At 40.7% G+C, this 27,448-nt stretch overlaps 2 protein-coding genes across 2 annotated transcripts in view; one reads left to right on the top strand and one right to left on the bottom strand.

The window, feature by feature from the left end:
• LOC136879389 (glutathione S-transferase-like) overlaps window positions 1–27,448 on the top strand; it is a 363,810-nt gene that overhangs the window by 151,051 nt on the left and 185,311 nt on the right. The window lies entirely within an intron of this gene.
• The window catches only part of LOC136879040 (glutathione S-transferase), a 92,999-nt gene continuing 81,837 nt past the window's right edge, over window positions 16,287–27,448 (bottom strand). Inside the window, exons 3-4 of the mRNA XM_068229034.1 lie at window positions 25,640–25,785; window positions 16,287–16,486 (exon numbers count right to left, since the gene is read on the bottom strand). Coding sequence (XP_068085135.1) covers window positions 16,319–16,486; window positions 25,640–25,785 — 314 coding nt within the window. The 3' untranslated portion in view covers window positions 16,287–16,318. The remainder of the gene's footprint in view (window positions 16,487–25,639; window positions 25,786–27,448) is intronic.

Below are 27,448 nucleotides of genomic sequence, written 5' to 3'. Positions count from 1 at the left end.
CGTTATGATTGTGATCTGTGGAATGTCGCTTGGGTTCACGGGAATCTGGGTGTAGGCCTTCACTAGGTTGATAATGAAGAAAATAATGCATCCGCGGAGCTGATGGCTGAAATCATGGAGATGCCGAGGTGGATACTTGTCAGGAATGGTCCGTGAGTTTAAGGCACGATAATCTCCGCAGGACCACCAGCCTTTTCCTTCTTCGGTACCAAATGGAGCGGTGACGACCAAGGACCCTCAGACCGTCGTGCTATACCTTCCAGAAGCATGGCATCAAACGCCTTCTTAGCGATCTGGAGGCGTTCCGGGGCGAGACGACGAGCTCTGCACGAGACAGGTGGTCCTGGTGTAGTGCGGATGAAATGTACCGTAGAATGGCGTACTTGTCGCAGGGCTCCAGATGGACGAGTGAGGCCAGGAAATTCCTTTAAAATTTCATGAAACGTAGTCGTACATTGAGAGCCTTCGCACTGGGCTGTAGAGAGTTAGCAGTTTGGACGTTCACTGATAAGCCTGTGATGCCGCCGACACGCGTCTGGCAGAAGATGGTAATAGGCGAGGAAGTCTCGTCCTATGATGGGATGTGCGACGTCGGCAACAACACATTTCCATAAAAGCTTTCGTCGGAGTTCGAGGTTCAGTTTCAAGTGCAGAGTCCCGTATGTGCGGATTGTGGAATTATTGGCGGCTGCAAGTTCATAACTGGTCTGGTGTGACACCCCTTCAGGTATTTATGCGGGAAGCAACACAAATTTGACCCTGTGTCGATCAGAAATTGGTGTTTACTGCTCTTATCCGTGATAAAGAGGCGGTTCCATCTGTTGGGCAACCATATAACGCCGTCACTGGTTGCCGTTGGAGTTTGACGGGAATCTACAAAGTGATTTACATTTCTGTGCCTTTTCGCGGAAGTGGCGTTGGTACCAGCAGATACCTAGTGCACTGGCTGTCAGAGAAGACCAGCGGCTGTTGCTAGGACGGCTTTGCCGTTTCCGGGAACGAGAACGTGCGCGGAAGGAAGTTTGCAGTGCTGCCATCTTGTGTGAGAGTTCATTTATCCTCTTCGTGAGCTGGCTTACCTCACTAACTGGTGGTGTGCTTACGGCGTGAACAGTGGCGGGACGTGACACGGGTGAAACCTCAAGAATTTTGTCGGCCAGGACGGCAACCTTATCTAGCGGCATCTCACTCTGTGTTTGTAAATTGGCCTGTACTTGTGACGGCAAGCATTCTATCCATAATTGTCTTAGGAGGTTGTCTTAACTTGTGTGCTGCCCGTGAGAGACCTAAGGTGTCGTAAGAACTGGGATGGCTTTTGGTCACCGAGCTCCTCTTCCATGAGCAGTTGACGAACGCGTTGCTCTTCTGATAGGGAAAGATGCCGAATGAGTTCGGTACGCAAATACGCGTTTGCATTTTGCGCCGGAGTGTTGATAATAATATCTTCAACTTCCGCGGATAGCGACTGTGCAGCCGGGAAACAACGCACGCGTACTTTGTTGCGTCTTGTGTGATGCCGGACACACTGAACTGCGCTTCCGCCTGAGCGAACCACAGCGCTGACTTGTCCGGCCATAAAACAGGTAATTTAATTCCAACACGGTTCACTACAGTACTAACCTGTGAGAGTGGTGATTGCTGTGTTTGCTGTTGAATTTGCTGTTGTAGGAGGCGATTTTGCTCTTGTAATTGGTGTAGCTGCTGTTGTGATTGTTCTATAGCCAAGGCGGTAACTAGCGTGTGAATAGGACTGACTTTATGTAGAAAACTGTATCACACGATGTCAGTCACGTCGGAGTCACCAAATGTGGGGATCACTACACTTACTGACTTGGTAGCTACAGTAAGCACAACATTAGAAATAACTGCATTTTTATTCTGCACAGAAATTTACACGGTTTTTCCTACAATACCGTCCAAAGATAACATTACATGTAAGGCACTCGATGTATTTGTTTACTATCTTTGTCATAAGTGCCAGCCATCTTGTTATAATTATGCTGGCATGGAAATCATAAAGAAGACGGCAGCTTACACGCTTTCACCGGCATTGCCTAGTGTGGCGAGGTCCAGCTGCTGCCCTCTAGGTTCCTGCGGTGGAGGGATGACGTGGTTTCTCCACAAACGTATTGGTAATGACGTACATTAGACAGATGTCCTTAATGGGAATCAGATGTCAAGAGCATATCGTGACGGAAAGAAGGGAATCCCCAGCTTATACTGGCACGCGCGCAAATTCCTAAGAGGAAGCTTGTAAGATTATTAGAGATTCAGAGATGCGATTGACATGAAATTGGATCAGTGGAAAGAAGAATTTAAGACCTACAAAATGAATATTCTCATGACTCTGAAAGATCATTGCTAACGGAGCGGTTTGTCACAAGTGGGCGGAGCTTACCCTCTCTCCAGCCGGCGACCCGGATTACTACAAAGAGAATGCAGACTAACCCTGTGTATTCCATTCTTTACACATTCGTTGATGAGACTTTGTCATTCATTGTGAACCAGTGTTGCTCAAGTAATACTCTGTGTTATTTAGTGTTTAAAAACGCGTGTTAGACAGGTGGTCTGTTCCAGTTCAGACCGATATACATTTAACATAATCAGATATTTCTTGCATGAAAGAAATAATTGTGGTTTGTGAATATAAGCGCTTCTAATCCCAATATGTGTTATGGGAATACAAACTAGTAAAGTTAGTATCGGCTCACATGAATAATAGTCAGAGAACGGATGGGAATTCGAATGTTCGCCATGGTGGTAGTGAGTTAGTGACTACATTCTACAAATAATTATTGGCCGTAATTAAGGACTCTGCAGTAGTAGGAAACCAGTGGAAAGTGTTAGATTACCCAAGAAGTGATGTGTAATTGAACCAGTGACGCTCACGTACGAATATTAGAATTCAATAATCGTATCAGGTTACGATAAAAAGGGAATCGAGTTGTGATGTCCAAGGACTGCAACCGCTAATCGGATAGTCCATTCGAGCTTATGAGTGGGTCTAGCCATATTATGTTATCTGAAGGTACCGAGCTCGATAGCTGCAGTCGCTTAAGTGCGGTCAGTATCCAGTATTCGGGAGATATTAGGTTCGAACCCCACTGTCGGCAGCCCTGAAAATGGTTTTCCGTGGTTTCCCATTTTCACACCAGGCAAATGCTGGGGCTGTACCTTAATTAATGCCACTGCTGCTTCCTTCCCACTCCTAGCCCTTCCCTGTCCCATCGTCGCCGTAAGACCTATCTGTGTCGGTGCGACGTAAAACAACTAGCAAAAAAAATATCTGAAGGTATATAAACAATACTTCAGTGACCAGTTTCCCATTTGTACATATGTATGTGAGTGCTCGTCAAACCCTGGAGTCTACTCTACCAGAGCGCCCCTTGTGCCTGCAGTGGTGGATTGGAGACAACCAGAACGCGTTATTGTGTCTGCAGTATTTCATCTAGGGATCATCCGGAACTTCCGACCGAGGTGATTGCAGATAAGACATCATGCACGTGACCCCGAAGAAGATTACTCAAGGACTCTCAGATAACGGGCCGTCAGGGATGGAGGCTAAACCCATAGGTATACCCTCATATGACAGCACGGCTACGCGCAGCAATGATAAGTACAAATCCATCATATTTCTAGGTATGAGAATCATGAGGGTCGCGTAAGATGTTAACTATGTAAAATATGTTTGTACATATATTTCCTGCGTGTAATTTAATAATGTATAGGTGACGCAATATGCGTGTATCAGTGGGGTAAAGTTTTATTTTTATTAGTGATTTTATGGGCTTCATCTGTGATTCTGGATAATCACGAATTTATTCCGGATTTTTTTTTGCATGAATTAGTATGTAAGGCTCCCATAGTGTTCGTGCTTGAGTGAATCACTTTCAAGGGTGGAATTTATACGTCAGCAAACTTCATAGTTCATTTCAAATTTGATTATTTGTGATGGATCTTCATAAATTTCCAAACTTATATTATTTCAATGCTTCACGACGTAATGCATGTATCCAGCTATTCTCCTTTAGATCTTAAGGAAGCTGATACATGGAAGAAAGAGATAATGGCTCGAGGTGCAATAATGATTTACATAGTTACGGGAGTGTATGCGAATTAAATTGCCTGTCGAATTAGAACCGCCTTAAGACGTATGTAACGTGGGTATGAGATAGATGTGTGTAAAGTGAAGGGTGAAACGATATGTGTGTGGAAGTGTTTAAGACGACAGAGTGAAAGATAATAATAATAATAATAATAATAATATTAATAATAATAATAACAATAATAATAATAGTAATAATAATAATAATAATAATAATAGTAATAATCATAGTGATGAGATGAATATGACTGAATATGGTCGAAATATTGATAAAGTATATTTGAATTCAGCCAGGAATGATTATTTGCCTGGAGAATTGTAAAAATATTATTATTGTTAGTTTCCGGACATCTAAGGAATTAGCAAAATATATTACATAGCCTCATCTTGAACACTTTTCTCTAGTGTTTCACTAATCTGCATCTACCCCAAGATAAAGGAAACCTTTCATAAACACAAGCTGATTTTCGTTAATCCACTATAGTTTCTCCATTTTCCCCCTAGGTATTCCGAGAAAATTTTTCCATCCGTTTACATGAAATGTATGCTAGAAAAACGGTCGTATAGTTGTCCGGTATTTGTCATTCCTTCCTTTAAAATCTGTACTGCAGTAACTTCCTTCCTGTTCCTTTCTTTCCAGTGGTTAAACGTCGCATAAACACATCGAAGACTTTTAACTACCCAAGGATTAAATAAATAAATAAATAAATGAATAAATAAATAAATAAATAAATAAATAAATAAATAAATAAATAAATAAATAAATAAATAAAGTCCGCCTCTGTGGTGTAGTGTGATTAGCTGCCATCCCCGCAGGCCCGGGTTCGATTCGCGGCTCTGCCACGAAATTTGAAACGTGATACGAAGGCTGGAACGGGGTCCACTCAGCGTCGGGAGGTCAACAGAGTAGAAGGGAGTCCGATTCCCTATTCAGCCTTCCTCGAATTGGTTTTCCGTGGTTTTCCAATTCTCCTCCAGGCAAATGCCCAGATGGTACCTAAGTTAAGGCTACGGCCACTTCCTCCCCTCTTTCGTACCCGTCCCTTCCAATTTTCCCATCCCCCACGAGGCTCCTGTTCAACATTGCAGGTGAGGCAGCCCGGACGTTGTACTGGTCGTTCTTCCCAGTTGTATCTACCTGACCGAAAGTCTCACGGTCCAGGACACTGCCGTTGAGGCAGTAGAGGTGGAATCCCTCGCTGAGTCCGAGGGTAAAGAACAACCCTGGACGGTAAACGTATTAAGAAAGAAAGAAAGAAAGAAAGAAAGAAAGAAAGAAAGAAAGAAAGAAAGAAAGAAAGAAAGAAAGGAGATCGTTGAAAGTGTGATCGCTGATGACTATGACCAGGATGAAGCAGGTGATATTATTACTCCTCAGCCAAAACTTCGTGAAATTAAAGGCCATTCAAACATTGTCATTAAATGCGTTGAAGATAACAAGGATGAAAACATCAGCGCGAGTTAATTATTAAAGAAATGTATGTTAAAAATTAAATAATTGAAAAGGAGGTTCAACCTATTCAATACATAAACGAAAGAAATGTAGTAATTACATTCTTATTTAAATGGGACCGGTTTCGACCTTAGTCCAGGTCATCATCAGCCGTAAAAATATGTACAATGTTTATGAATATTGGAGAACAGTTAAATACCGTAGGTCAGTTTCACACTCTGTAATGCACAAAGTCACAATACTATCAACTAATATACGAAGATCATAAATAACTTGAAGTCGCAGACGAATAGATTTGTAGTAGAAAGCCGCCAGCTCCTGGTGATCAGCGCGGCACATTCAAGGTCATGCGCTGCGGTCGAACGCCAAAGTAGAGTGGAGAATGTTTTGAAGGTCCAGAATTTGTCACGGTTGCGGGAAGTTAAGTACGTATATAAAAAAGAAATGTATGTCAAAGGAAGATCAGCAGTAAGCGTGTCTAATAAATGTGCGCCTTGATTCCCATGTTCTAATTCCGTACTGCACTAGGTGTTCTGTACTTTGTAGGGTCCTATATCGCATTGCATTATATCTTGTTTGCTAAATAAACTTTGTATTTCTTAATTTTTAAATACTGCACTGTACACGATCTTTTTACTGAACATAGTGTTTAACCTCGGCTCACAACGTAGAGCCTCCATTAGTCCGTATTAGTGAGATTCTACTGACTGGAAGTCTCAGGAATTAGTCCCAACTAATTTGCACGAAATATACAAAACATTTCTGTGAGCATTTTTCAGTGTTAACCGCCACATTTGGCTGCATGGCGGTGTTTCAGGGCAAGGCCGGTCAGCCATGAAAGCAGTCTGTTTCACTGAAGAAAGAAGTAGAGCAGTGGTACATTTTAACTCATCCTTGGTGCTCTCCCCTGTCGATGACATCCACGGTATCCCCTGCCTGGCCGAGGGAGTTGGCCATGCGTAGTTGTGAGCTTGCATTTGGTAGACGATCGGTTCGAATAGCCCCCTAATGATGGTTTTCGTGGTTTCCCATTTTCACAGCAGACAAATGCTCGGGCTGTACCTTATTTAAGTCCACGGCCGCTTCCTTTCCATAAAACCTGTCTGTGTGAGTGCAACGTAAAGCAGATTGTAAAAAAAAAAAAAAATCCTGATTGGAGCTTAGATGATGACATCAGCTAACAGTGAGACATCGAGTGACGAACGAGAGTCTACTTACAACAGACCAAGCGAGTTCTCTGCGAAACGTAAATAATATCACCTTGATTTCTTGAAAGATTGGCAAGATACCCGTGCTTCGCTACGGTATTATACTGAAATTTATAATTGAATGCTTAACATTTTATATATAATCCGCCAAAATTCGCGATCTGACGGCAAAGTTCCTCCCATTTTTCAATCTTTCTTTCCAACAATCGATTTCGTACTTCCCGGTCTAGCTCCAGGTATTCCGCCTGGTCAGTTGGGTCCCTAAATCTTTGCTATCTTTTCCTATAAGCATTCTTAATATGGATCAAATCCTTGAAGAGATCCGATGTGGTGTCGTCTTGGGTGCCTTGGCGATACTGAACCCGCAGCCGGACTGCATTCGTAGTCAATACCGGCCATTACCCGTTTCCTGCGCGATCCGCACATTTTGACGACGGTCCAGAACATTGTTTTATTATTATTATTATTATTATTATTATTATTATTATTATTATTATTAATTTTATGTGAACCCCGTAGCGAGATGCAAGATCGTTACTTGGCGGTAAATTACATCCGCTGTCATTGTCATTTGCTGACAATGTGACCAGCACCATTTTCGCGCGTAGGCAAGTGCGCAGGATTTCGGGCGATACGAATGTTTACCGGCGTCTCAATCCTATATACTGCCTGCTCTATGCTATGCGGTTAACATGCTTCTCAGCGTGAGCTCTTAGTTTCACGAACCTCCGCTAAGGGCGCCAGCTAACGCACCCAACTTATCTGCGTACCCACGTTATTGTGTTCTAGTGCGTTTGCATCTATCATTTATGTGTGTGTGTCTCGGGTTTGAAATAATTAATAATTGTTATGTTCCTTTCTGTAGCCTATATCAATGCAGGAAATCCAAATTCTTCAGGCGTGAGGATTCCTGTTATCCCACCAAGTAAAGAACTTTGGGAAAATTGGCTTAACGCTATATCAAGGCAAGGATCAACCAAGGGTAATCAGTGGATTTCATGCGATTATTCTCGTGTTTGTAGCCTGAATTTTAGAGATGGAGATAGAAGATAAAACTAAAAGAAAAATATATTTCAGCTAGAGAGCGTGCCTAGTCGGTCTTCGAATTATCCCTATTACCTTCAAACCAGAAAAATAGCTCCACGAAAGACCAGACAGCGACAAGATATTTCTTCAGAAGAAATCTGTGATGAAACAAGCTCTTCAACAGCAGGAAATGCATTGGATGACGAGTACGAAATTCATTCGAACAACGATGTATCAACCCAAGTTAATATTCCAACGAGTAAGAATGACAGCAGTGATCGGAAAATGAGACATTAGAGGCTCCGATCAAGAATTCTAAGACTGCGATAACAGCTGATGACTAACCATAATGAGGTTAAAAGACTACAGAGACAATTCGAAGGCAACCCAGAAATTGATCGTCTGATTAAAGTAAAGGAAGCAGCCAAATATAAAGGAAAAATCAAATCCATAATTTTCGCAAGACAAAATCCGGGCAATCAGAACAAATCACGCGATACTACGTGGCATGGAGAATAGTATCCCAAACGGTTACCAATATGGCAGGACGTCTGGTCGAGTGTCAGCTCCGTCACAAAGTACTCTGGACAGGTAGCCTAAATGGAAATTGTTGATAGTGTTTGTCGAGATTTCCCAGTTAGTGAAGGAAAGACTTAGAGCTGAATGTAAAACTCTTAGACCAACAGAGAGGAGTGTAACAGTGATCGCCGATTAAATGGCTGATTAGGTACGGCTCCTCTACAACCTAACCAGTGACAAGTTCGTTTGCGTGGTAAATGTTGAAGGTGTATGCGGCACTAATATTGTAAAATCTCCTGCTCTCGCGAATAGACTGTTGTGTTTTCTTGTAATCCAACTTTCAAAGAAGTTCTCTAGTCCTGCTGCCTACTTCCTCATTAAAGGCTTAGAAGTCTCCGATCTATCCCTTTTAGATCAGAAATGATTACTGTAATGCCTTTCGGCAAAACAATCAAGACTGTGTGCATTTCTATTCACCAGCAGATAAAATACTTACAATGGCTGAATGATGATTTCATCGAGTACGTTGAAATAATTCCGTGGGAATCAAAACGTGACAAACTGAAGTGTCTGACTAATGAGACGGCAGATGCTGTCTCGCTAACTATGAAATTTATAGTGGAATGTTTGTCTTATCTGTTAAAATATTGGTTATTTTATGTTCTCACTGGATGATTTTCTGGAGAAGTGATAGAAACTCTACTTAGTTCAGTGAGATTGGGTGGTGGATTTAATGACATGACGAACGCACGCACTGAATTATGTGCTTTAAAACGTATCCTGAAATCTGGCCATGAACAAAGGGTCAGCGAAATAGTGATAGACATTTTTCTTGCGTCCACTGCTAGTAAATGACATTAAGAAAAGGACTGAAAACGTTCTCCTTTACTCGTGTCGAGAAAATTCTGAAATTTGTATGTACCATGCAGCAGTGGGATGATCTTAATGTATCTACTGTAACTGGTAAGATTTATGTATTTTACGTTTCTATATCTTAAGCCAAGCTCAAATGTGAAATGTTAGTTTCTGTATGTGCATTATCTTCTCAATTAGTAACATGCCAAGGATTATTTTTCATTTTATATTGGTGTTACGGACCAAGTCTCATTTAACCAACATGTGCTCTGGGTGCGGTAAGTGCTGCCATCTGCAATGTCGCTGTAAACGCAATTCTCGCGGCACAGAGCAGGCAGTAGGCCTATATAGAGACTGAGATGGCGTTGCGAATGATATCCAGTACTTCCGTCTTCCGTGCATTATTGACCTTATTATAGAGGTGAACAATTGTACGGACAATATCATTCCTATCGTTTATTTCAAATGTGTGAACATTTTTATTTATATGCCAGGAGAATCTACTGTAATCTAACTTTAAGTTCTCCAAAGGAAAAAAAGGCTCTTGAAAACGAACCAAGGAAAGATTAAAAATGATCGGTTTATGATCAGAATTAAGTACAGTATGAACAATAACATCAATTGGTCTCAACTCCTTTTTCACCCCACGGCCATTAAGTTGATACCCCCCCCCCCCCAAATAAGACGTGTTTCTTTATGTTTAAAGGAGATTCCAAATACCAGTGTTGACGTCTGTTACCTTCAGTTTAGAGATATAATTATCCCATAAAAATAATTCACTTCTTTCACTTCCTTTCACACTCCCTCCCCCGTGTATTTTCTGGAAAAATACTTGTTTCTTTATTAGTAAAGGATCTTATAAATACCAATTATCACGACTGTAACATCTTCAGTTTTTGAGATATGTGTCCTGATAAAAGGAATTCAACTCGTTTTCACCTCCCCCCAAATGCGTTTTTCTTTGTTTTTAAAGGAGATACAAATATCAAATTTCACGTCTGTAACAACTTTAGTTTATGTTAGATGTAAGTATCCTCATACAATAAATTCAATTAACTTCTCAATTCTTTCACCCCCCTTCATTGGATTTTCCGAAATCAAAGAAATACGTGTTTCTTTACTTTTAAAGCAGATTCCAAATACCAATTTTCACGTCTGCAACATCTTTCGTTTTTGAGATAATAGTATCTTCATACAAATATTTCAACAAATTCTTCAATTCTCCTCCCTCCACCTTCAAGGGATTTACGAAAACAAATAATACGTATTTCTTTATTTTAAAAGGAGATTCCAAATAACAAACTTCACGTCTGTAACACCTTCGGTTTTTGAGATATCAGTATCCTAATAAAAATAATTGAACACCATTTTCAGTAATTTTTACCCCCACCCCCACCTAAGTGTTTTTTCCGAAGACAAAAATACACGTTTCTTTATTTTTAATAGAGATAAAATACCACTTTCCACTTTTGTAGCATGTTGAGTTTTTGAAATGTACTGTAGACATGCTCGTTTTAAAATTTCACCCCATTTTAGTTCCCTTTACGTGGAGTTTCCGAAAACAAATTACCTATTGAACCATTCTGTTCATGGTCAAAGAATGTTGATTTTATAATAATTATGGGAATTTTATGAGACTACAAAGAAAGCGCCTTGGTGGCATTTTATTGTGTAGAGTATATAAGATTGCGCGTTTTTCGTGAGAACGTAGCGTCAGAAGCGAGCTGAAGTTTCTAGATTCTCATTAAAATTTAGTACCCCAGCGAACCTCTTCACTTGCAGCTTGGGACGCACGCAGCTCCGTGAGATATCGCGGGAATTTTACATTGGAGGGGAAGGATTTTATTCAATATCTTCGATTACAAGATGAATGCAGAGGATTGGATACAAGAACTGCAATCAGGATATTTTTCTGAAAATGTTGATACGCGGCATGGCTCTAGTTGTAATCACAATAAAAGTATGAGTACTTAATATGCATATCGCGGGAGAAATTTTCCACACCGCGGGCGCGCGCATGAAGCCCACACACGTAGAGCGTGGTGGCGTGGATGCGAGACTGCTAATATATACGACTGCCGAGTGCGCGAGAATCATTTCTCTGTGTGCATCGCCGTCACGTAAGCGTCTGTCACGTCGCTGCTCAGCGAAGAGAAGACCACTTTCATCTACAAGCAACGCAGTCAGAGTTCACCTTACTTGGGAGGTTTTCTCCCACATCACGAGTGGATTGGACACTGCTCATCCATCACGGTGAAGCGGTAATTGGACCGAAGCTGTCGGGTATTCTTCACGGCATCGAGGTGCGAACCAGGACCATCGGCGACGTCCAATCAACACGATATCGAGAAGACGATCATCAAGTCACCTGAACGAGCTGCAGAGAACATCACAGCCGACCAGGATGTCACCAGTCATCGAACCACAAGTGCTGTCACCAGCTTCTAACGTCAACATGATGGCGTAAATTCGCAGTGTCCATAAGGGGGACTGTACAGTTATATCATCAGACACAGGTCAGATAATTCCATTGTTTAAGCATGCAGTAATACGATAACGGCTAAGTCAATTGTAGATAGATTTGGCCTTCTGCCAATATGTAAATAGGTTAGTATATGAATGTCCATGTACATAGAAGCTATGCCCAGGACTCAAGCTTGGTTAAATTGTTAATATTTGCATGTTGTTAGTCTTGTTTGTTTCGTTAGTGTCATTATTGCAAATATTATATCCAAGGTAGAGAATTTGAGCTCGTGTATTTCATTTCACCGGGACCTATACGGTCTTATATGAGTGTAACCAAGACAAGCAGTTTAGGTACTAACAAGGTGCATGTGCAGTGTAGACTGTAATGTTAGTTGTCGAATGGAGAAAGCCTAAGATCTTCTATATCCCTTAAATACACTCGGGTTGGCGTATCAAGCTGAGCAAGTCATATCGTAAGAAGCCTATAAGAATTGAGGAAAAATATTATTGTGCCCAGAGTATTGAGTTGAGGCCATAAAGAGAATAAGAAATAATACTTAAGTAATAATCTGTGAAGGTGAGTGCCAATAAGAAGGCCAGGGTATGTATAGGAATGTGCCGCTGAGAGCACCAATGCTAAATGATGAACGGGCCTGTCGTATTTGCGTTTATCTGCGGTAGAGTGTTGAATTTGTAATGTAAGGAATAAAATGGCCTGTAGTAATTATATTATAATGAGGGCAATAGGTATGTCAGATTCATGGGCCGAGAAGAAGAGAGAGAGTCGCTCCCCTGTCTCTGTTTTCGTGCTGTCAGCTGAGGGAGATATTTATGAGAGAAAGGAATGGCTGCTCAGTTTGTACAAAAAAACCGAGGTGTTGAGAGGCTAATATGGGTCGTTTCTGACGTCAGGACACGAAAGTATGAAAGTAGAAACTGTGTGTTTGTCTGTCAAGAATATGGGAGAGCAGTGACCTTTTTATATTATGGTCCGGAAGACGAAATTTTATACGCGATTGTCGATGTCATTCATAGAGGCACATAACTAGTTAGATGTATCTGCATGAAGTAAAATATAATATGTTCTTCTCATTTATGTGTTGTCATATGGTTGTTGTTTTTTGGGAGGGTCTCGCGATCGATTCCCAGACAATAGAGTGTATATTGGATGCTTGTTTAGAACTTGTAGGATAATTAGGAGCACTGAGGCATAGATTCATGTTAGAAATAAATTAGGTTCTTTGTAGATATGAGTTGCCTATGAGCAGATTTATGTTTAAATTAATTTTATTTGACGTAACCATTATGGTGGTTGTTGCAGTGACTGATGTTTACGTGATGCAAGTCATCATTGTTTATATGTCAATCGAGATACCCGTTTTTGTCAAGAAACCAACTAAATTTGTTTATGACTATCATGTCAGTTATATAAAATTCCTTTGATATTTGTTAATTATCAGAATTTTTAGATGATTGTAATAAACCAGTTTGTTAAAATCTAAAATGCAGCTCAACCGTTGTGTATTTTTGGCTAGTGTTAGTTAACATCTTGCACATTTTTATTCCTCTTCATTTATTTTATTTTATTACGTTAACGCTTTCCTTACCCGATACCCCTGAAGAATGCTGTTACGACGGAGCTGATGAAGAGGATAGTCATGCAAGGTAAGCTATGGGCCATAATGATTCACTTGGCGGTGAGTGTATTGTTCACTATAATGCACTTGGTCCGATCTCAGCACTGGCTTGACGTTGACTAAGTCATTATAGCGCACACTATGTTTCTTTACTTTTACAGGAGATTCCAAATACCATATTTTACGTCTGTAACATTTTACGTTTCTGAGATATACTGTAGATATAGTCTTTCTAAAAATCCGCCCTACTTTTCACTCCTGTTTAATCCGCATTAATTGGATTTTCCAAAAACAAAAAACGTGTTTCTTTATTTTTAAAGGTGATTCCAAATACCAATACCAATTTTCAGGTCTGTAATATCTTCAGTTTCTGAGATATAAGATATAAGTAAGGCATTTAACCCATTTTCATCCTTTTTCACCCCTCCTAGAGGGATTTTCTGAAAACAAAATAATACGTGTTTCTTTATTTTTAAAGGAGATCCCAAATACCAATTTTTTTATTCGTCTGTAAACTTTTAGTTTTGAGATATAGATACACTCATTTTAAAAATTCACCCCCCTTTTCATCCCCTTAGGCGGAAGAGTCAGTCAGTCAGTCAGTCAGGACATGTTATTTTATATATGTAGATGAGAATTATAGACACTAAAACGATAAAAATAGGCAAGCAAATAGCCAAAATAGTCATGTAATTAGGCACTCACGTGTAAAATAGGCATGTAGAAAGTTACTTCTAATTCAATAACACACTCAATTACTATAAAAAGAATTTACAACACGCAACTTTGAATTGTTTTTCGATAACAAACTTGTTCTCCTGTCAAGCAGAGTGTTTTTGTAGAGAGAAAGATTTCTCAACATCACATGAAGGGATCGGCAAAACGGCAATGAAGCCATTTCATCTGGTTGTAGTTCCATTGTTTCATCTACCACACCTCGTAGGACCCTGGCTACTTTTACCATCGCTTTGAATTCTGGATTCTGTTGCAAGATCCTACCGAACTTTTGCTGACAGCGCCTACGTTTTCAGAGGTTCGGTCAAAACTGCCACAACCCTAAATGTCTCCACCTGGGGCATGCCATTCTTTTCCAACTCGGTGATCGCTCCCGGAAGCTTCTTGAAGTTTGCCTTCAGAAATGCCAAATCGGATGGAACTGATGGGCAGCTTCTCTTATGCAGACAGCATTCTCTCCATGCATGGCCTGAATGAAACTGGGCAACTGTCAGGGCAGTGAAATAAAATCTTGAAAATTTGAACAGTAGTGTGCCCACTTCTCATTCACAGAGAAGATTAAAACATAGGTTGGATCTAACTTCGTGTTTACTGCTATAAAATGACTTTTTAAGTACGATGACTGCAGGTAATTCTTCCGTACCGTTGAGGGACATGGTATTACTTTGCTCGTGTATCTTCTTAAAAATTATTTGAATGTTGGATGCTCCCGTTTATGCGGGACGGGGTATTAGCTCCCATCATTGCAGTGCATAGGTCTGAAGAAAAGTCTTGTTGGTCACTGTTCACAGTGGACTGATAGACATGCTAATTTCATACAGCTGCCTGTACTTATGTCAGATGCATCGCAGTATTTCTATGTTGATCTATATGGTATTTTTTCACACTTGATCTGAAAAGTAATTAAACTGACTTAAATTACAGTGCTCCTATAACTTAAATCATTACAGTTGGGCTTAGTATATATCGTACATTTGTTTCATAAAAAAACTATTAGAGGTGATGTTTCCAGAAGTAAAAAACTTTAAAGTAGGAACAAAGGAATTTTTATTTTACGTCGAAATATGTCCTTAACGACTTTTTAGTTATAGGTTGGCAGTAACATGTCGAGTTCACCGGGTGAAAAAAAAAATTACGTAAAACGATACCTCAGTAGCGCAGAGGAGAGATCCTTAATTTATGCTTGCCCAGAGACCCACCAAGCTGACCTAGTGGTATTCTTACTTATGTAAAAGAATTAAAACGGAGCCACTATAAATCTCAGATTTGTGAACATTTTGTTTGTTGCTGTTCGCCGGCTTTGGGCAGTCAGGTCAGCTGTCATGAAGACTATATTCTGTTGCCTGCATCATGTGTGCGCACAAGGCTGCCACCCTCGTTGAAAATTAGAAAACCGTGTGATTTGAAATTGTCATAACAAGCGACTATAACCTTACTTTTTATCACAATTTAGAAAGACTCTACGGGATTCTAGAGGCATATTTCCCAGTTGCGATGTACTTGTTAATAATAAAAATAAATAGTGCTAGACACACAAGAGATGTAAACCACATCATCTTCGAGTGCAATAGAACTATCCCCTATCACATAGAATTGTTTTATACCCTTGAGCACATTCCGGTTCCCTTTCCAACACGAATCCAGCTGCTACCTACGTGTATACAGTGCAATTGACAAGTACTTGGCGAAAACTGGTGTAAATAAATAACAAGTTCATTTAATTCAAGTTTTTTTCTTTTGTTGATTTTCTTTTCTCTGGCATGCTCTGTTCTAGTCCTTTCTGTCATTTTTGTATTTTACTTTGTTGTCCAAATGTTTTTTCTCTTTTCTGTAACATTTTAATCATTGTACATTGTTGATAGCCAAATGTCCTAAGGACGAAGATCACAGTGAAGGAAGAAAGAAGTCCCCACACAGCTAGCATCGTGCCCAACTTGCACAACCACCTTCTACAATTAAATGGAACAGAACGGGAATACGATTTTTATTAAAACAAAGTCCGGCTCTACGGCTAAATGGTTAGCGTGCTGGCCTCTGGTCAAAGGGGTCCCGGGTTCGATTCCCGGCAGGATCTGGAATTTTAACCAAAATTTGTTAATTTCACTGGCACGGGGGCTGCGTGTATGTGTCGTCTTCATAATCATTTCATCCTCATCATGGCGCGCAGGTCGCCTACGGGACTCAAATCAAAAGACTTGCATCTGGCGAGCTGAACTTGTCCTCGGACACTCCCGGCACTAAAAGCCATACGCCATTTCATTAAAACAAAGTATTTTACAAAAGATAATTTATTACGTAAATAATGTACACATGACTACCACTCAGTGACTGGCCTCTTGGCGATCCAAGCTTTGATGGCGGGCAGGGCGTTCACCTTGTCGTAGACAACCTTGAGGTTGGGGTAGTCATCAGTCACGGGCTTGCCGAAAAGCACTCCCCAGGTGTCGAGGTGACTGGAGAAGTATAGGTCGGCCCACGTGAGCTGCAAAAAAAAAAAAAAAAAAAAAAAAAGTGCCACAAAGCATTAACATTCTGCTTGACACAAACACAAAAAATATCGGCGAAGAATTTGGGATCTAATGGGAACAAATACCAGACAGGGACCACTTCCACAACCCTTCACTGACTACACACGGGGCGCTGCTAATGAGTGATACCTCGCTCGACTTGGAGCGAGTTAAACATGGACAGTGAAATACGCCGCAACTTACATTAATATTACTTTGCTGAAAACTTAATGTCTGACTGTGCTTAACAGAGGAACAGGGAGCGTGCTCCCTTTAAACTGAACTATGGCAGCCACATCAGGTGGCTTTATTGATTTACTACTAATTTAACATTATAAATCTGGCATCATTTCGCACACAACTTAAGTATTTCCAGTGCTTAACACCAGGGCTTCCAGTACTATGGATTGCCCCCAAGAATGTCCACCTATATTATCACAGGCCCTTAGCTCTCATCAACCTGTTTCCACTTCGCAAAGAAGTACTACGCCTGTACCCGTTCGAGTTCCATACTCCCAGACATTTCGACGTACAGCTGTCCGACCGCTACGGCAACCAGTTCATAGTCCTTGGAAGAACTTTTATAATGGACAACGCACTCCAGTTGGTTCATCGATATCATTTAACCCTTACAGACCAGTTCCTTCAGCACCAAGCATTGCATGTGTGAACAAATTTGTTGAGCATTTTCCGACAGCCATTTATATCGACTGATTCCGGAGTTACTCCTAATAACATTCGCGAGGTGATCACAACTATATTATTGCAGGAACATAGTGGCGGTTCACCGTAATGGACAGTATGTGATGCAGTTGAACTGTCGTTCCATTCAGTCAAATAAATACAGTCTACAAGCAGTCTTACGAGAATACTGTGTGTCAGTCTGTGCGGTACAAGAAAACTGGCTACATTTAGAAACAGATTTTCGACTACCTGGATACAACTTTCTCTGCACTGCCCGTGCGGAAGGATATGGCGGAGTTGGTGTTCTTATTAAACAATAATTAAAGTATGATACCATAGCTCTTGATCTGTCGGGCTGAAGTTTAGAAGCATATGCTATTCAAATTACTCTTAACAGTGTATCACTTGCCATCGTGTCCGTCTACCGCCCCCCCCCCCCCCTCCGGATGTTAGTACCGCCAAGCAAGATTTTCTAAACTTTTATCACAACTTGATCTTGGATGACTTCAACGTTCATCATGCCAGTTGGGAATGCATCTCCTGTGATTCTTTTGCTACCGGTACCGTAATTATTTGTTGGAAGTACTGCATGAAGAAAATTTCGTTTTTTAGTATGATGGATCAGGCACTCGTGTGACGTTCCCATCTCAGGCACCTTCTGCTGTTGATCTCTCTCTCTTGTCTCTGGATATTGGCTGGCAAGCCCTAGATGACACTCTGCGTTGTTGTTATCTGTTAAAAGCACGCCTCTCCTATCACTCAAGATATTTACCACCCCTCGCTGGAACACTCGGAAATAAACTGCGAAAGTTATCGTGACTGTATACTGGACATTTCAACCCAAAAGAAACACCTAGATCAAGAGTATACTTCCTTTTGTGATTTTTGAGTCTTGCTGCTAGTCTTACGGTCCCACAAAATAAACCATTTATTCCTGGAGGAAAACATAAGGCTACTCGCTGGTGGAACGCAGAGTGCCCGGCTGTAAGTAAATGAGAGATATAAAGCTCTCCGCACTTTGCTTCAACTGAAGCTAATTTTCTACTCGTCCGTCAAGCCCAAGCTAGAACCAAGCAGTTGTTGAAGTACAAAAAACGTCAGAGCTGGAGACAGTTTCGTAGATCTATTTCTCAATCGACACCTACGGCTACCGTGTGGAACAATATCAAACGTCTTCGAGGATCCCTCACCTTAAGTCATCTTAAAACAGCGTGCTCCCTGCCACTATAGGAAGAACTTTTAGAGAAGATCGCTCCCCCTTCAGTCAAACCGACATTCGCGGCTTCTCACGATTCATCCGACCATGATCTCCTACATCCGCTCAACATGGACGAACTGTTCAATACCCTCAAAACAAGGTCGAATATCTCTCCAATGCTTCTGTCATGCCTCCAGTTGGACACAAAGGCTTCTGAACCTGTTGAACCGAACGTGGACAAAACGTCTCTATCCACATTTATCCAAACAAATCCGTCTCGTCCCCATCCTGAAACCTGGTAAGAACCCTCATTTATCATCTTCTTATCAACAGCTCTCACTATTGCCCTGCAATTTGAAGACATTGGAAAGATGATAAAACATTGACTAGAATGGTGGCTGGAACATCATCGCCTCCTGCCGGACCGTCAATATTAGGCTTCAGACGAGGGAAAGGAACAACGCACACCCAAGTTAATCTTATTACAGATGTCAAATTGGGCCTCACAAACAACAATTATATACGTGTGCTTTCCAGTCCTTTCATCGAAAATGTGTGCTCTTGGAGGCCCTGAACCTTTTGTTGGAAACCTTTACTCGCGACCGGCAGGTCGTCATGACACACAATGGCAAGACAATTGGTCCCCGATTCTCCTCCTTTGGCTTCCCTCAAGGCTCTATTTTGGCACCTTTCTTATTTAATGTATATACAGGAAATCTCTCGTGGGTATTCCACCCTACAGTGGGTACTCTCCAGTGTGCTGGTGATGTCTGTTTCTATACGGTGAGAAGGACTATTGATCAATGCCAAGAAGAAATAACGGATGCAACCGTATTAACCAAGTCGTCCGGAAATTTGAACTTGGTATGAATATGCTGGGAGCGATTAACAGCACATGATGGGGCTCGGATCTTCGAACTGCACTTTTGCTCTATAGGCACTAATTTGGATCGTCCTCTGCTACAGTTTTGGCCAAACTTGGTAAATGCCAGTATAAGGCGCTTCGGATATGTATTGGGGCGATGAATTCCACTCCAACCAATGCTTTGTTAGTGGAAACTTTGGAGCCTCCACTCCGTCTACGCTGGCACTAACTCACTGCTACGTATCTCCTTCAATTATACCAATTAAGGGATAATCAACTCCTGACGGCGATTACGCGGTCTGGCATCGGTGGTACAAACACCAAGATATTGGTTGAAGATTTGAGGATCACAAATGGATTCATGGAAATTAGTACGTCCCCATCCTGCCTAATTTCTACACTGCTTATGAGAGTACTATCAAACATCTGACGTTAAGCTGAATATTCCATTCCAGTGTCGACAGTGCTGTAATACTACAAGAGTTTTTTTTTACTATCGGACCGACATACGCCAAATATACACAGATGGCTCCAAATCTCTGAATTCAGACGGTTGTGCCTTCATAGACATAATAAATAACAGAAGTGCACAGTTTAAATTGCCTGGTGTCCCCTCTATATACACAGCGGAGCTAACTGCTATACTAGCTGCATTACAACATGCGATAGCAGTCCAACAATCTGCCGTTATATTTCTCTCAAGCAGCACTGGAGAAGTTGAAAGTATCAACCAACAGTGCCAATAATACTTTACTGATTTACACAACCCGTCGCCTAAAACTTGCAGGTAAATCAACAGGTCTTCCTGGTAACGAGCGTGCAGATCAGTTAGCGGCAGACTGGAATTCAGTACAGTTCCCTCTCCTCAAGAGAAGATTGAGTGGCAGATCACGAGGAAACCACTATCACCAAGTTCCTTCTGCTCGTTGCTACAAGAAATATTACTGTTCCAGAAAGTTTATAGGTGGCATGGCTCGTCTCAAATTCAATCATGGACGATTCCCACACAGTCGCCTCTTTGTTCATACTGTGACTGTTGTGTTTTGTAATCAACAATGGCGGGGTCAAGTCGTTCGCTGGGCAAAGGAGAATGTTTTTTAATTTTTTTTTTTTTTTTTTTTTTACGATTTGCTTTTACGTCGCAACGTAGGTCTCATGACGACGACAGGAAAGGAAAGGGCTAGGACTGGGAACTGAGCGTGGCCCTAATTAAGGTACAGTCCGAGCATTTGCCTTGTGTGAAAATGGTAAACACGGAAAATCATCTTCAGGACTTCCGACAGTGGGGTTCGAACCCACTATCTTCCGAATGTTAACTGACAGTTGTGCGACGCTAACCACACAGCCAACTCGCTCGGTCGACGTCATAGAGATTATGGCGTGATTGGATGATGTCATAGAGGTTATAGATACAACATGGCGGGTCAAGCATGTGGTCGTGCATTCCCGGCATTCTTCAATTTGAAGTGCTTGCTTATATTAACGACAATGGATATACATCTGTTTTTGCAACTTTTCCTGACTTAAATTATTTGATAAATTATATTTTGGACACTTTACATGTACGGTCGCCGTCGCATTATGTCATGATCTGGCTAACTCCGCGCAAGTGTTTTGAGGTAGCAGCCATCAATAAACGCTAACATGAGTTCGTGCTCTTGTTTACAACAAGAATGGTTTTCTCGATATAGCGTACTATGGTGTAACATGTAACATGGTGCTGGAAACACAGCGTACATTGCTGACGTAAAATACCCTTATTTCGAATTTATCAAGCAAAGCAAGATGTGCAGCTTTATTATCCCACCTCATGTATGCTTAACAAAAACGTCTCACTCCATAGAGCAAGAAACAGGCAAATTCACGGCCGATCACTACTCATTCCCCCGAGATAATTCGGCAGGTAAAAGTCCAGTCTCTGACCCGAATCCAGCAACACAGAAATCCACTTCAGGGAAACTGGGGATCTCAGGTACAATTGTGAATTGCCAAGAGTTGAACCTAAAAGAGAGAGGGTAAAACCATGCCTCAGAATGGGCAGAATGGATCTGTTTTCCCCACCTTCTTATATGACAGCCATGAAAGTACAGTCGCTCCGAATAGAATGAGCGCAAGGTATTCTTTTAAGTTCCTCGCGTTCAAAAAATTAAAAAATTTGGTATCAAAATCATTAAAGCATACAACACTATTAGGCTTATAATTTGTTCCAAGTTTTCGCTATGAATGTACTTAAACAATGTTTACCATAATACTGGGTTTTATGGAAATGAGAACACTGAAGCTTGTTCACTACCCCTATAACTGGACTTACATCCAGGCACACAGCACATTAAACTATAAACAGAATGCACACGTATCTGAAAATATAAAGAAAGTACTTTCAGATAAGAACATGAAAACATACAATAATACTAATCACCACGGACGTTATCAGAATAAATAAGTTATTTAAGAACAAACAGCTTCTTATTGCACTCAAAGAGACTCTATAGCTTTTTAAGAAAATAAATACATATAATTTACGATTATAATATTAAAATTTTCCGTAAATGTTTGGTAAAATCACGACTTACATAAATTAAAACAAACACATGCTAGCACTCCAACTGCCGCCATTATGGACAGTTAGGTCGGTTAAGGTCTGAGGTACTGTAGTTGGCCTTGATTAAACATAAGCAATCGATCAAACATATACCCATATTTCTGACTCCTCTGTACATGGGAGGTGAATTATAATTTGATAACAACTAAAATAACAGATCAACATATAATACTGTACTATGCAATCATTCTTTTTAAGATACTATACACTACAGTGCAGGATACCAAACCTGTTGGATCCCATAATTATGCAGTGGAGCTAGACGTGGAGTGTGTTGATTAGCTCCGCCACTCGCTTAATATCCCACCGTTTGCTCAGAAGTGCATTTGAGGGCGAAGACTACGTAGGTATACAATATGTCTACTCCAATGAGCTACAATAACATCAGCGCTCCCTGCGGAAGCAAGTTGATAAAGGGCAGCCATGTTAACGGTTGTCAAAACAAAGAGAGTTGGAGACAGTGAAATGGTGCGTGGCGATTGATCATCGTACATTTTAAGAAATGGAAAGTTAGATTTTCGCTTTCGAGAAAGCCAGTCATATGCTTGCGTATGTATGGTGATTCACAATGTTCCCCTTTTCCGACTTATCGTAAATTATTATTTCTTGGTAGCCTGTTTAACTGTTCCTGAGAGTCCTGTTTTGCCATCCTTTTTTGGTGTGTGATTCACTGAAGTTCTTTCTTTGTTTTCTCCACAATGGTCTTGCAGGCTATGTGTCACTCTCTATGTCTTGTGCGTGGGCATTGGTTTGATGTAGGCCTATTTCAATCAAACGTTCACCAAGCATAGTAAAACAGTATTTTACAGCTGTTTGTGAAAGTTATGAAGTGTTTATTGTAGATGTAGATGGAGAGGGTATGTAAGTCTCTGGTAAGTCCCCAACTAGAGAATGGTTCCAGTGTATGGGACCCTCACCAGGATTACTGATCCAAGAACTGGAAAAAATCCAAAGAAAAGCAGCTCGATTTGTTCTGGGTGATTTCCGACAAAAGAGCAGCGCACAAAAAAGGTTGCAAAATTTGAGCTGGGGAGATTTGGAAGAAAGGAGACGAGCTGCTCGACTAAGTGTTATGTTCCGAGCTGTCAGTGGAGAGATGGCGTGGAACGACATTAGCAGACGAAAAAAATTGAGTGATGTCTTTAAAAATAGGAAAGATCACAATATGAAAGCAAAGCTGGAATTCAAGAGGACGAATTGGGACAAATATTCGTTTATAGGAAGGGGAGTTAGGTATTGGAATAACTTACCAAGGGAGATGTTCAATAAATTTCCAATTTCTTTGAAATCATTTAATAGGCTAGGAAAACAACAGATAGGGACTCTGCCACCTGGGTGACTGCCCTAAATGCAAATCAGTAATGACTGATTTATTGATTAATTGACTGATGTCAGTCGCATTAAGGGAATGTTCTAAGTCCTATCTCCGCCATGTTAAATTTGTCAACTTCATGTTCCTTTTTCTCATTAAGTGTGTAACCTATTGAAACAAAACCTCACAGATATTTATATATATATTTTATTTTTAAATGGTTGTTTTTGGAAACGTGTGTGTTTGTAAATAATATTTTAATATGTATTTTTCAAATGTTAAAATTTCAACTTATTTCTCTACGAAAACATAAAATATTATTTTTTCTATTTATGATAAAATCGCAAGACAACATACAATCCTTTAGTTGGTCATTATGAATTACAGAAAAAAATTCAGAGCGCCATTCTTAATACTTCCTGAGAAAAAGGAACATTTGCCTCGAAAAAAAAGCAAAAGTGAAGAAAAATGCTGTTAAAGATAAGTGTTGCCTTAATGTGCACCAGGCCCATATTCAGGATCATCTGGGTTGTCTTCTTCTATGCCCCTTTTCTGTTTTTTTTAACTGCCTAGCTTCTTTAGAAATTGCTTGAAATTTGATATCAGACTTTTTCATACGGAATTGTCCATCTCACAGCACGCGCCAATCATGTTCACTTGTGGTTCTGTACCCAGTTTTTCAATACTTTAATCCTACCATTGTTCCCCTCATTGAATGCCAGCACAGCATCATATATTTTCAGTACGTCTCCGGCTTTTATTTTCCTCTTCTTGAATATTTTCTTAGATCTTGCCATTGTTTTAGCACACGAAACATAACTTCTAGACACGAGGAAAAGAAATTGAATTTGGTTGTTTCCAAGCCAACAAATGAATGTTACAAGGCGTCATCCATTCTTATCAACACACAAAACTCCCCTGCAAACCACAAACCCCTGAAATAGAAAGGAGCTAGCCCAAGAAATCGAAAATATGCCGGAGCTCACGAATAGATCTTAAAAGGGGGCGTGGCTTTCAGGACACATCGAATTTAAATGACCTAAAAATGGCGTTCAACAAACATTGTCAGCAAAGAAGCATATGCACATTGTAAATTGGACTTCAGGCTATCAAAATAACATAAAATCTAAAATTATATTATTTTTTTACACAAAGCAGCTTACAACCACCCCTTAATGCTACAGTTCATAATGGAAAACTTTCAAGGTTACCTTTCACCTAGTAAACCAAGCTCCGAGCGAGATGACCTTGTTGTTAGGGTCGCATATCTGTAAGGTTGGTTGTGGTGGTTGTGGTTATTATTTTAAGACGAAGTACAACAGTTAATACTAATCAAACGGAAAATAATGGAAAGGGTCCGTTGTTTCGTAAACTGAAGGTCTCTGCCATAAAGAGACAAATGCCACGAAGGGCATGAAAATGAAAGATTCCCTGGTATTCGCAAACCTAATTCTGTCGGGATCGAAGAAAGAACAAGAGTTGACCAAGGGAGGTCGTATACGATAGATGAAATTGAGGAGCGTGGCACAACTAAGTGGAAGCAATGCCTGCACCCAGCTAAAGGCCCTGTGGTCGCCAACCCACGCTCCCAAGTAAAGAGCATGTGGTGCCCCCTTTTAGTCACCTCTTACGACAGGCAGGGGACACCGTGGTTGTTATTCTAACGCCTCAACCCACAGAGGGTGCTACGAGCTGGCATTCGGGAGGTAGTGTGTTCGATTCCCACCGCGCCAGTCCTGAAGATAAGTTTGCGTGGTTCCCCATTGTCATGATAGGCTTTACCTTAATTGAGGCCATTCTCGCCACCTTCCCAATCCTAGCCCCTTTCCGTCTCTTCGTCGCCGGAAACCTTCGATGTCCTAGCGTGATGTTAAACAAGTAATTTCGGTATGATACCGTATTGAGAAATAATGATGTGTCCCCTACACTAAACCATTATAGTACTAGTAATGGGGATGCAATACGTTTAAAAATATTATCAGAATGAGGTTGTAACCTATCGTAAGTCCCTTTCGTTTTAAGGATTTCCGTCAAAAATACTAATTTATATCTACGGTTTTTATTGTAATTTCCGCTTAACCACAACAACCAAGCAGGGTTTCTATTTCGTGGCCAGTTCGTATGTCACTGTATGACGATTCTCTGTACATTCTTTTCGAACTACCCTGCAATCATGCTGGCCTCACATCGCAACGAGGATGAAGTGAACTCTATGATTATAATGCTCTACGCTTTCGACTAACGGTCTTTAATATTGCACCAGTGATTCTATAGTGCGTATTTTCAACATATTTCGTCATTCGAGAACCACGTCCCCTACTGGAAACATGGCGGACGTATGTTAAATTAGCTTCAGCCAGGCAGCGCTTCCTCCTCTCTATGTTATTCTAGCTTGTCGATCTACTCTGAGAATTGAAACGAAATTATCAGTGTGTAAAAAAAACGACAGATGACAGTGTCTACATACCTTTCCTCCGACGAAGTGTCCTCCATTGTCTTTCACCTGTTTGTCCAGCTTGGACAAGTACATCGGAAGCGTTTCCTTCCGCAGGGTTTGTATCTTCTTAGCCTTGGCTTCCTCATTCTCCTCGTAGATGTACGCCCCCAAAATAGCTGTAGACAAGAAGAAGTAATATATATTCGGTCGTCTGGTAGAGGGCAGGACACAACAATAACCATCACCACCATTCTCTTGATTTGGGCCTTAAAAGTAGAACACTTTCTTGATGCTGTCTTAAACGGAAGAATAATATGTATAAGCGCTGTCTTCGCAAGATACAGGCCGTACTGTAGAAAGCGGGCCAAGCCAATCAGCTGATCAACTGAGGCGTGCTCAGTGAATGGTAAAAGTTGTACTTGTGAATGTAATTCATAAGGATTGAGGCATTCTTTGGATAATTGTAACTGTAAAAGACAGAATTTCAAACATGAGTATATTGCATGTTAGCTCTTTTATTTTATCACATCAGGATTTACGTAAACAGCAGTTATTAAGCTAATGAGACCTCATAGTTTAGGTTAGGCATGGTATCTTCCTGTGATAAGTATTATAAATCCAAGGGACGTAATACTTCTCGTGAAATTTATTCATTTAATTGTTATCGTATAACGCGTTTTTGTGGGAATATCATGCGTTGCGAATTTAAATACAATGTGTGAAACTTAGAACTTGCCACAATGCTAAGAACGTGTGCGTACCGCGACTAAATACAGATGTAAATATACATTGATATATTCATTGCCATCGTATGAGGGCAGAATACCTTTATGAAAAGAGAAAATCCCAAAGAAAATGTACCTGTTACGAAGAATAAAGGAGAATGTTTCACGCGTTTTCCCGAGCTGATGATGAGTTCTGCTTTTGACTTTCTTTTTACACAGATTTAGTAGGCGTTTTGTTGTTGATACAGAACCAGCATAACAATGGACAGTAACCAATTGAACCTACATATGGTAAAAGCAAAACTAAGCGCAATTTATAAAACATAACCTTCTGTTAAATGATTTTAGCACTTTTATGCATTCATTTTAAAATTAAACTATTGCTGGTAGCAGAATCCTGTAGCCAGACCCATCGCGCAGCACTTCAAGCCCACGGGCTCCGGCAGCCCAGTCCGTGCAGTGCCGTTCTCTTCTGACGCGGCAGCGTACTGGCCCACAGCACTGGGCTCATACGGTCCACCGCAGCCCACCGCACTGGGCGGGCTCAGTAGAATAACCTTAAGTACTTCTCCACAATAACATGTGCGCCGTGCACAACGAAATGTTCATGTCACACAACTATTCAGATCATTCACTCTATGAATTCCCGGGCGCTAATAACATATTTTAAAGTAGGCTAATCGCATTTGGAAATTAAACGGTAGAGATTTCTCCTGCACTGTAATAATAATAATTGAAAACAAACAGAAACTTTATTATAAACTAATATTCGTTTGCAATTGACACCAAGTTAACTGAAAATGAATCTAAATAACACGAAGCATATTCATAGGACTTCATTCGCTTTTACCTCAAAATAAAATGTAAACAGAAATGACGTGCAATATGCCAACGATAAAAACAAACCTGAACATAGCTTTTACTTAGTGTGCGTAGTTTATTGGTCATTGTTAATGGTGGTGGAATGGAATTACTGTGAATGAAAAGAGCATCAGCAATTGTCTGGTTGTAGAAGAGATTGAAGCCTACTGAACTGAAATTTCTCTCTGAAGCTGAACTTGATGCTTGCATACATATTACTTTCTTACCAATCTGGTGAAATTTTGAATAGTTT

The sequence above is a fragment of the Anabrus simplex genome, chromosome 8 (assembly GCF_040414725.1).
Source record: "Anabrus simplex isolate iqAnaSimp1 chromosome 8, ASM4041472v1, whole genome shotgun sequence".
Taxonomy (NCBI): Eukaryota; Metazoa; Arthropoda; class Insecta; order Orthoptera; family Tettigoniidae; genus Anabrus; species Anabrus simplex.
This window is presented reverse-complemented; position numbering and strand designations above follow the sequence as displayed.